The 11,371-nt window shown below is 37.8% G+C and overlaps 1 protein-coding gene across 14 annotated transcripts in view; it reads right to left on the bottom strand.

Annotated features, from left to right (window-relative positions):
* Positions 1-832: 832 nt before the first annotated feature.
* KIAA0753 (KIAA0753 ortholog) overlaps positions 833-11,371 on the bottom strand; it is a 56,634-nt gene continuing 46,095 nt past the window's right edge. For 13 of the 14 annotated variants that reach the window (XM_039886453.1, XM_039886465.1, XM_039886466.1 and 10 more), the window contains 3 exons: positions 11,093-11,213; positions 10,396-10,620; positions 833-2,356 (listed from right to left, as the gene is read on the bottom strand). In XM_039886453.1, the coding sequence (XP_039742387.1) occupies positions 2,239-2,356; positions 10,396-10,620; positions 11,093-11,213 (464 nt within the window). In that variant the 3' untranslated portion in view covers positions 833-2,238. Of the gene's footprint in view, positions 2,357-7,813; positions 7,902-10,395; positions 10,621-11,092; positions 11,214-11,371 lie in introns of all 14 variants that reach the window. The other variant, XM_039886455.1, reaches the window with a different exon arrangement.

Raw genomic sequence — 11,371 nt, 5'->3', positions numbered from 1 at the left:
ACACAGAAATGCTGTACTCACACATGTCTATTTCTGAAAATAACACATGAATAGGTCACCAGAAAAATGGGATTAAAGAATAACCTATACACAATCAGACTTTATGAAGAACAAAAATTCTAGAGGTCTGGGATAGTGCAAGGCTACAAACAGGAAAATTTATCTTTGAAGGATTTAACTTCCTGTATCTTAGGGGCTATAAAATAAACCCTGGACATGGAGGCAGGTGTAAGCCTCACCCACACCGAGCCAGAGACTGGGAGAACCATCTGGTGGGAAGAGAAAGACAGAGCTACTGGAAAGATCTTGAAACAAAGCAAGGGAGTCTGGACTTGACCCTTCCATGGACAAGAAGTGCTCAGGAACAGGAGTCCTCCTGATGACAGAATCTAGGACCTAAGATGTGCTGAGTAGGGACAAGAGGCAGGAGAATGCACTTGCGTGAACGCTCAAAATTGTCTTTTTTATGGGAATAACTGAATCCATGATCATGGCATCACTGAATATAGGCTTATTTGATCAAACTATTTGCCTTTTCTGCGTTTAATTTTATTCGTCAATAAAATAGGCATAATAATGGTATCAACCTCACATAGATAATATGAAGATTAAAAAAATTAATACGTGGGAAGCACTTAGAGCAATGCCTGGTACATAGTATTGCTCAAAAAATGTTAGCTTTTACTATCATTTATTTCTTTCTGGTGGTAAGGGGTGGCAAATAATCCACTACGTTCATATCACATATAAAAGTATTCTCCATGGTTTCTGTAAATCACATTTCACTTTGTCTGTGGGAAAAAAAAGAGTTGTAAATTATTTTAAACAGACGTACATACTTTAAAATACTGAGTTTATTTAAAAAACCAGCACAGTAAAAATTGCCACAAATTAAGCTATCTATCAATGACAGACACTCCTATCAATTCAAGTGTATACATTTAACTTCTCAAATTTTAATTTCCCTTGAAGACTTTTTAATTCTGAGGTTATATAAAATTAAACAGAAAAACATTAACATTAAACAAAAGTCCTTTTTGTACAAATAAGTGGGATCAAGCAGCTTAAATTATCACCTGAAATATTTGTACTTCAGCAAAAAAATCCCAGATGACATTATATATGTTATAAAAAAGATTCACATTATCCCATGGGGTACATCTCACATCACTCATTCTTCACATTTCTTTAACCAAACCTCAGGCAAAAAAAAAATGAGGGAATCTTTTTCCAGACAGTGGCCTTATTTTTATACATATTCTTTTTCTTAATTCAGAGTTTCTAAAAACACGGAGGTAAAATATGACTTACTTATAAGATATTCAAGGACCAAGCTATCATGGTTCTTAAGTTTCTTCCTTTCTCTGGAGAGACCCAGAGGTATTCATACCATCCAGATCTGTTCTCTCCTCCCACACAAGGTTCTTTTGTGGTGCAGAAATGTAGAAACCTCTGAACTCACCAGAGATGGAAGTGAGCTCTGTACCTTCAACCAGGCGCACAAGGCCTGATCCACTTCTGATGTCCTCAAGCTTCCTCTGAATTCAGAGAAAGTTTTGTATATGAGAATACATCAACTCATAGCAATAAAAGACTTTGAGGAACTCAAATGTTAAAAACCACCTAGGAATTGAACATTAGAGAAGGTGTTTACTGTCGTGTACTGGTAACTGGTGAGTTCCTATTTTTAATGAGCTGCAACAGAACAGAGGTTTGGCAGCATAACCAAACCTTTGCTTTCCACAAGTCTGTAGCTCAGTGGGATACAGGTGTCCTGATAGGAAACTGTGAAAGACGAAAACATGAGCCAGGTGATAGGACCAGAGAGTAACTGCACGTTGTAGGCACTGATGTCACCCACAGGTTCAACAGCAATTTGAATCGCTTTGTGAAATACACCTATTACTTTTCAAAACACTCTAATCACCAAACTGAGCCAGTGGAATGAATATAGTATTTCAATAGGAAAATCATACATTCAGAAAATATTATATTGTCATAATCAATTCACGTTTTCTGGGTACTGATAAATACAACACATTCCCCATCATAAACTACCAAAATCATTGCTATGACAATGAGAAAATGCGGAGAGGATGACCTCACTGGCATTTCCTTCCTTTCAGTGGGCAGCACCTGGATGAACAGCTGAGGATAAAGATTTCTCGTGGCCTAAAACAAAGGGTGGTGCTGTCCCTTCTCCAGTGTGACATGAGGGGCCCCCATATTGGAGAGCCTTTATGTAGCAGCCTCTAAGAATTCTGAGGTGAACACAGCTTCTGCATAATCTTCACATATATCCTGAAGTTCAGCAGCCACGGATCCCAGAGCTTCATCTACCAGCTCTTCTGAAAAGCTGGAAGACAAACAACACAGCTAAAGGTATGTACGGCCAAATATGGGAGCCACTCTTTTACTCAGCTGGGGAACTTACCACCCAGTCAATTCTAAGATTTAAATGGAAATTCAAAAGGCCAAGAATAGCCAAGATACTTTGGAAGAAGAAAAACGAGGTGGGAGACCTTACTTTATTAGATATTAGATCCCAAAGTCAAGCTAGAGGGAAGGGCTTGTACTATACACAGGAGGGACCTCACCCTCGCGATAGTTGAAACCAGTGGTGACCAGACACTGACCAGTTACAACCCAGCCCCAATCCAGATCCACCACTGACAGATATCCAGCTGCCTGACAGAAATGGGTACATGCCTTCTCTATGAGACAGGGGGCAAGAGACTCCAAGTTTGTGTTCTCTCGCTCTTTATGCATGCACGCACACAAATTTCTTTTTCCAAACTGAGAGTAACTTGAAGACTTGATATCCCTCAAGTATTTCAGTGTACATTTCCTAAAAACTAGGACATTCTCTTAAATAACCTTAATTATAAAAATCATAACATTAACATTGATTCAATACTATTATTACCTAATCTTAAAAACATTTTTCAAATCTTGACCTTTTACAAATCTTGCCAACTGTCCAAATAAACGTCTATTAAAAGAAAACTTTTTCTAAGCCAGGATTCAGTCTAGGATCCCACGTTGCATTTAGCTGTCATGTCTCTTTAGTCTCCTTTAATCTAGACTCATTCTTCAGTTTTTGTCTTTCATGACCTTACTTTTTAAAGAGTAAAGGCCTTTTTTGGTAGAATGTCCTTCAATTTGGGTGTGTCCGATGTTTCCTCATGGTCAGATTCAGGTTTTACATTTTTGGAACAAATGCCACAGCAGGGCTATAGTGCCCCCTCAGTCCTTATAGCTGTCTTATTACTGAAGAATGTTAATATTTATCACTTGGTTACAGTGATGTCTGCCAGGTTTCTCCCTTGTAAAGCATTACTATTTTCCCTTTGTAATTAATAAGTATATTGTGGGGAGATACTGTGTGCCTATGTAAATATCTTGTTTCTCATCAAACTTGTCTGAATCAATTATTACAGGGTTGCCAACACTGATTTTCTAATTCCATCATTCTTTCTTTATTCAATAGTTGTCATTTTACTATAATGAAGAGCTTTTCCTTCGCTTTTATTTATATTCATTCATGCACTCATTCTTTCATACAGGCTTGGCTTATAGATTCTTATTTCATTTGACAGTTTGTAAGTCATTACTATTATTACTTATTTTGATACTCAAATGTCCCAGATTGGCCAGTAGGAGCCCCTTCAAGCTAGCTCCTGGGTCTTCTTGACATGTCTCCATCATTCTCTGAAGCCTTCCCTTCTGGAACAACATGATGTTTCAGGCTCATCTTACATTTTCCCAGCCCCAGTCTTGAAATCGGCCATTTCTCCAAGGAGCCCTGGTTGCCTTTTCATGGAAAATAGTACTTAGAAACCATGATCTGGGCACTAAATGTGCTCACTGCTTCTAAATCCTCTCTGCAATAGACTCAGACAGACAAATCCATACACTTGCCTATTTCTATATCTATCAAAAACCATAAATTCATAATACCTCCAATCCTAATTCAACACAGAGGAGTCATTCTAGCCTCCCTCAGAAATCTGGCTCTCATTCACAATATACTTATTTATTTGATCAATCCTAAACTATAAAGTAGTTTTAGAATTGTTAACCCATGCCATAGTGTAAAAGAAACCTACTGACTAGAATTTAGTATGTTTACAGTTCTTTTGGTCTTTAACCCAGAGGATACAGAGTCAAAATACCATGTTCAAAAGTTACTTAGACTAGTTTTTATCTGTCCCTGCTCCCTTTAGCATAATGATATTTACTAGAAATACAGTTAGGTTCATGTTTCTGTTTGTATTCTAATTTATGGTTACCCCGTCCTTGATTTGGAGGGATGTATAGGAAACATCAACATGTTTCCAAAAGTCAGAATTATTCAAAAAAGGTAAATGCAAATAAGTGTCGCTCATCTTCTTCTCTTATCCCTTTTACCCCATTCCTATCCCAGCTGTTTGGTTAGTCTGACAAACTCTTATCTTTTAATTTGCATGTACAGTTCTGTTTCATTTAACGTAATTGACATATTTGAGCTTCCGCTACTAAAATACTATTTGTCTATTTGTTCTCTCTTCTTCCTTGCCTGCTTGTGGATTTTCTAAATTTTCATTACACTTTTTCCTCACTATTAACTTGCAAATTATACACTCTTACTATTCTTTTAGTGGCCACCCTAGATAACAATAAGAATCTCTGACTTAAAGTCTAACATTGATATTCTTGCCATTTTCTCAGACAATGCAAGGACCTTAGAACACGAATGCTATTTATTACCTTCCTGACTTACATGCTATTGTTATTTTGTGTTTACACACACACCCATAAGACATCAGTTTATTGTTTTATACAGTCGATATTCATTCATCCCACATATTGACCTTTTCAAAAATTCATGCCTTCCTATATTTATAACCTTTCATTTGTGACTGTTTTTGCTCTGCTTAAAAAATATCCTTTTTATATTTCCTATCATGAAGGTCTACTGTTAATTTTATCAACACGGTTTGAAATCTCTCTTACCTTCCTTTCTGAAATACGTTTTATTTGGCTTAACTCTCTGGATTGGGGTTCTTTTCTTTAGAACTTTAAGAGATATGCCAGGTCTCCCAGCTTCCATTGTTTCTGTTTATCCTTTTTCCTTCCTCCAGCTGATTTTAAGGTTTTCTCTTTATCTTTAATTTTTTAACAACACTATGATAGGTCTATGTATAAATTTATTTTTATTTTTCTTTCTTGGGCTATTAGAGCTTCTTGAATTTATGACTTGATGCCTTTTGTTACCTTGGGGAAATTATTAGCTATTCTCTTTCTCTCCTCTCCTTCTGAGGCTCCAGCCACATATATATTAGACATTGTCCCTTTATCTTTTCTTTATTTTCATCTTTTTTATGTTTCCATGCATCACTCTGGAGATTTTCTTCTGTCCTATGTCCCCAGTCTCTAATTTTTTCTTTTGATGTGTCTAATTTGCTATTGAGTCCATCCAATGAATCCTTCAGAAATTGTATTTTTAGTTCCAGAATGTTCATTTGGATTTAGTTAGGTTCCTTGTTCTCTCTCAAAATTCTAAATTGTGTCTTTTATCTCTATGAACATAGCAGTAATAGTTTTTTTTTTTTCTTCTATCAATTCCCTGCATTGTAGCAGTCACAGTTATTCTAATGTCTGTGTCTGAAAGGTCCAATACTCAAAGCTACTGTGAATCTGTTCTTATTGTCATATCTCTCTGTTGCCTGGTTATTCTTCACCACATACCAGCCATTCTATTTGAAAATTCTAGAAATAATTTAAGTCCTAAGATGATGTCATATACCTTCAGAGAATATTTATGTTTGTTTCTGCCTGGTGCCTGGGGATCAATAATCTAGAATCATCTCAATATAATTTCAGGAATTAAAATAATCTGGAGTTGCATGCAGTCTGAGAGAGGGCCTACTGGCATCCAGGTCATCCTTATTTCCAGAGTGACACCCTTCAGGGTCCCAATCAAAACTGAGGGAAGTTCACCAGGGCACCTCCCCTATCACAGCAAGCCCTGAATTCCCACCTCTGTCCTCTGATCTGAAAAGGCCATCCAAAATGTCACTATCTCCCTCTAGAAATGACGCTCCAGTGCCAGACAACGGGCTAACCTCCCTGGGTCTCTGTCTTCTCCAGGATCCTGCCCCAGTTATTCTTTATTACCTAGTTAACTTCCTGATGCCTTCCAGTATGTATGCTTTATTTTTAATCTGGCTTTTCTATTAAGAGTTATCCTCACTGGGAAAAGTGGTCCAAATTACCATGTGCATCATTACTATAAGCAGAAGTGATTACCTCGTTTTTATATTTGCTTTGGTTTCTTTATTCCTATTCTTCTATACAATAATTCATCATACTATGAAATACCAAGGTACTCCCAATACATTTAAACACGTTAAGTAATATATCTGTTTTCTTCTTTTTAACCTTCCTCACCCTGCCTTCCCCCTCTGGGAACCATTCCTCCTGGAGTCCTCTGTCCTCTGACTCCAATCTAGACTAGTTGCTTTCTATGCTCACTGAAAAATCTTCTCTTACAAAGAGCTTTTGCCATTTTTCTGGAAGTTCCATGTTGGAGTCTAAGTTTCTTAGATCATCCTGTCTTCCTCTTTCTCAATGTACATCTTGCATTGGTAGCATGCATCCTCCATTAGCTTACTGACAGTGCATGGGAACTAGATTTTTGGACATTTGCATAGCTAAAAAATTGTCATTGTTTTATCCTTAGATTTAATTGATAATTTGGCTAATAAGCACAGAATTCTAGGTTAAATTTTGAAAGTATGCTCTATTATTGCCTAGCAATGTCACTACTGGAAACAGTATGTCATTCTTACTTCTGATCATGTGAATATGCCCAGTTTTAATTCTCTGGAACCTTTTTCCACCTCTTCCTTACAATGGGATACCCAAATTTCCTTTTCATAATGAGGTACCATGGTGTGTTCTATTTATTTACTCATTTATTCGCTCACTCACTCACAGTGGACAACTGATAAACTCTTTCAATCTAGGGACTAGATTCTCTTATTCAGACGTTGGATGCTATGGACTAAGAATTTATATGTCCCACGTCCTAATCCATATCTTAAAGCCTAATCCCCACTGTGGTATTTAGAGGTGGAACCTTTGGGAGGTACTTAGGTCACGAGGGTGGAACCCTCATAAATCGAATTAGTATCCTTATAAAAGAGGTCGCTCTCTCTCAGCCATGTGAGAATACAGTGAGAAAACGGCTGCCTGCAAACCAGGAAGCAGGACAGGCCTTCACCAGACATGGGTATGTTGGCACCTTGATCTTGGACTTCTCAGCCTCTAGAACTGTGAGAAATAAATGTCTGTTGTTTAGCCACTCAGCCTACGGTATTTGTTGTGGCAGCCTGAGTTAAGACACTGGATATCCCACAAAATCCTCTAATTTTTAAAATCTTTTCTTCTCTATTATCTATCTCCTTATATCTTTTTCTACTCCCTCCTGAGAGATCTTTTTTTTTGAATTCCTCTAATCAATTTATTTCAGCCACCATATTTTTACTTTCTAAGAACTTTTGTTTTATTCTTTGAAAGTTGTTTTTATAGTATCCTGTTCCTGTTTCATGACGTAATAGCTTCATTTATTTCCCTGAGAATATTAATTCTAATTTGTTTTTAATGTTTTATTCTCCTTCCTGCATTGTCTTGGCTTCCTCATTGTTCTTTTTATCTGTTATAAGAGGCTATGTATCTTCCATGGCTTTCATCAAATGTCTGGTCATCTCACCTACCTGCTATATTCAGGAATGAGAGTTGCAACCAAGCCCCCCATTTTCTGACTCACTTGCACTCTTGAATCTTCCCAATGTTCTTCTGCATTAATCAACCTGGTTCTTGGCTTCACCCTCATCAGGCACTTGGCTCTCTCAGGTCTGCGAAGTCATTCGTTATTTGTCTAACTGCTTTATGGCTTCCAAAATTTTATTGCTTCCAAAATTTTCTTATTTACTGTCATTTATAGGTTCACACCTTTTATTTTTTTAGTGACATACAGTTGGATAGGAATACAGGGAGTAAAGATAAATGCATATGATCAATGTCTTTTCAAATCAGGAACCTTAAGAGTTTACTTTCATCAAAGTATCACCTTAAGCCCTTCCTTTCACAATCAACCTTTTATTTACATCCAGTTTATGTAATCTGCTCCCTTCGATCAGTGGAAAAGTGCTTTTTTTTCAGGTGTAAGGAGAAATGGAGACATTAAAAGAAAGAAAAAAGCCATTTAAGTTCTCCCTCATGCAAGAGGCTGTTAAATGAAGTCAACTGTCTTAGGATAATTTTTCAAGATATGGTCAATATAGCTATCTTTGGGACAATCAAATCAGAAACAAAAACGAGAGATCAAAAACAGAGCTAGAAAATTCAGATGCACTATTATGCGAAGGCCAAAAGATAGCAGAGGAAGAGAACATTTGTAAAAATCCAGGCATATTTTTAATAGCTCTGTCTGCCACACTTTGCCCTATTATTCCTTATAAGCTGAAAGCTTTTCCCTATATCAACAAAACAACTATGAACATAATATATCATTTATCAAGTGGTAAGAACATACATGGAACATTATATCTTCTTTGGCTGGTTTTTGGATTTCCTAATATGCCAATTAGCCTAACCAATATAGACAGATTCTGGGAAAATGAGTGAACATGTTACGGACTGTGTGTTTATACATAGAAGCAAGTCAAGTTTACCTATTCTCCTCCTCCACAGAACAAATGTGCATCCCAACCAGAACAAAAGGTCTCATATGCTTTGAAGGGCACCCTATGTTAAAGAGAAGTCTCAGGACTTCAGGTTAAACCTGAGAGATTGAATATAAGTGATTATCTCCGTTCCTATCCAAAACTCCACTAAAATCAAAGGAAATATATAAAATGAACATCTAAATCTACAAAGAGAAAAAGAAAGACAAAAGTCGATGAGAAATGTCCAAGATTTTCAGAAGATAAAAAGCACACAAAAGAATCGTAACTAATTCAGCAATATAGAGAAAGCTGAAACCTAAGTGTCTATAAAGGGAGATGCCAAGAAAAAGCAAGCTGATTTGTCTCAGAGACAAAAACATCAGAGAGACTCAGAAAGGTGGAGCGAAGTAAGGGGTAAAATATGAGGGCATGGGTTGAAAATTTGCAAAATGAGAAGGTAGATTGATAGGTCTCCACCCCTGCTCCTGGCAGCTAAGTAACATTTCCTCTTTCATCTTCACAAAAGAAAAAAGTATATATTCTATTCTTCGGAAAAAATAAACCTGTAATTTAAAACCTAGCCAAATTATCAATCAAATATGAAGATAGAATAAAGACACTTTCAAATATGTAAGTCTCAAGAAATGTCCTTCAATACACAAAGCAGGATATGCTCCATCAAAAAAGAGAGTAAACCAAGAAAGAGGGAGACAAGGGCACTAGAAAATAAGGACTCTAATGTGAGAGGGAGAAAATCTAACACTCAGGGCACTGAAGGGAAGTCTCAGGGCAAGAATCACATGCAGATCTAAAAACCAGTTGGGCCAGACGGGTAGGAGAAAGAGGGTCTCAAGAGAAAGAGTAGGGGGTGGAGGCAAGAAACAAGGATTAAGTAATATATCTGATCAAGAGGAAAATTACATTGAGAGGTGTTGACTAGCTAGTGTGTGTGGAAAGTTAAGAAATATATAAAACAGCAAGCAAATAAAAAAGAAGCAATTATTAACTCCTGGAATATGTTTAAAACTTGTTCAAGAAAGAAATGAAATCACAGTATACCATTAGCTCGATGATGAAAAATATTTGCATGTTTGTTATAAAGTGATATCCATGAGGTTTGGGCCCTATTTAAAAAGAATAAATTTACACATATTTTTCAACTATTTACATAAAAAAGGCTAGCCATTCTTCAAAACGTTAGCAGTAATAGGGCTGTTTTTCAACTCCACAAAACCACCTTTCTCAAGGGAGGGGACTCTCTGAAGGAGGGTTAAAGAAAATGTTGTAAAGTCTGAAGGCCTGCTGCTGCTGTGTGCAAGTTTGTCCCAACCATTAAGATTTCACAACCATAACTGTTTCCAGCCCCAGCAACATTTTGTGTTCTCTGATGGACATGGTCCTCACCAACAGCAACAGGAAATCCTCTCTGACTTAAATATTGTGCCTCTGCCTAAGGAGAGGCTGCAGAGTGCTACTTTGCATGGCATCACCCAGGTTGTCTTAGTCTCCTCTACCTGCAAAAAGGTAGTTAGCAGAGAAACCTGCTAACCCAAAAGCAACCACTGGAACTCCAGGGCCCGAAAGCACAGCACGAGACCTTGGCCAGTCCTTTCTCCAGCCCTTCTGTCGGTTAACATTTGGCACTTGGCTCCTAAACAGAGGCACATAACACTTTACTGACCTTTCGGCGATCAGCCATGGATTGAAGGAGCCCACGGCCTCATGGGATACCATCCGGAGGTACTGCTCGAAACGGCTGCAGTAGTCACCAATGCTGCGCCGCATACTGGGTGGGACAAAGAGGGCAGCGCGACCCTCTTGCCGCTGAGGATCTTCTGAAAGGGAGAGTAGGGGAGCCTCTCTTTTCTCTGATTTCTCCTCTGTTCCCACACTTTCATCCAGGGAACTGAAAGCAAATAAAAATTATGAAAGCACTCAAAATCATCTGTAAGCAAGGGTAAACTGCTGATTTGCATCCATGGTTTGATAAAGGCTTACTTTCTCTTTCTCATGCTGAACAAAACTCAACATCTTATCATCGCTTATCGTTTCCCCTTTCCACTGGACTAACCCTCCACACGGTAGGAATTCCTGACCTGGAGACAAAGGAATTCTTAAAACAAATCCTACGGTAATTATCAGCACAACCACATGTGCCAATGTGATGCTTACAAGAGTAAGAATCAGGCTCCATAAGATGCAACATACTCTATACCCATCTTAAACACATACTATTTTACTGAGCCATCTTGGAGTTGGCAAGATCTTTCTCAAAAGAAAAATTTCTCTCTGACTTGTGGGAACTGAAGGAATATGAAATTCAACAACATCAAAGGCAACCAACTACAACGAAATCAGACAGTCTCGTTGCCACTTACTTGCCATTACAGGGCCTTTCTAACATGATGTTCACGTCGGGGTCTTTGATAGCAACTGTCTTTGTGATCCTGATTGGATGAGGAGAAAGGGACCTTCCATTTACTGCTGGGATTTTCTGGTCTAGAAAAAGAGAGGAATAAAATGACTGCATGCATATAAAGAAAAGTCAGTGTATATATCAGAGCTGTCCTAGTGGCCAATAACCTGTGAGGAAGTCATATGTACACCTTGTAAGCCTAACAGGTTTAGCGAGCAGTGCAATGGGAAAAAATTCTCAT

This window comes from Pteropus medius, unplaced genomic scaffold, assembly GCF_902729225.1.
Source record: "Pteropus medius unplaced genomic scaffold, Ma_sr-lr_union100, whole genome shotgun sequence".
NCBI lineage: Eukaryota > Metazoa > Chordata > Mammalia > Chiroptera > Pteropodidae > Pteropus > Pteropus medius.
Note: the sequence above shows the minus strand (reverse complement) of the source record. Positions and strands in the feature narration are given on the sequence as shown.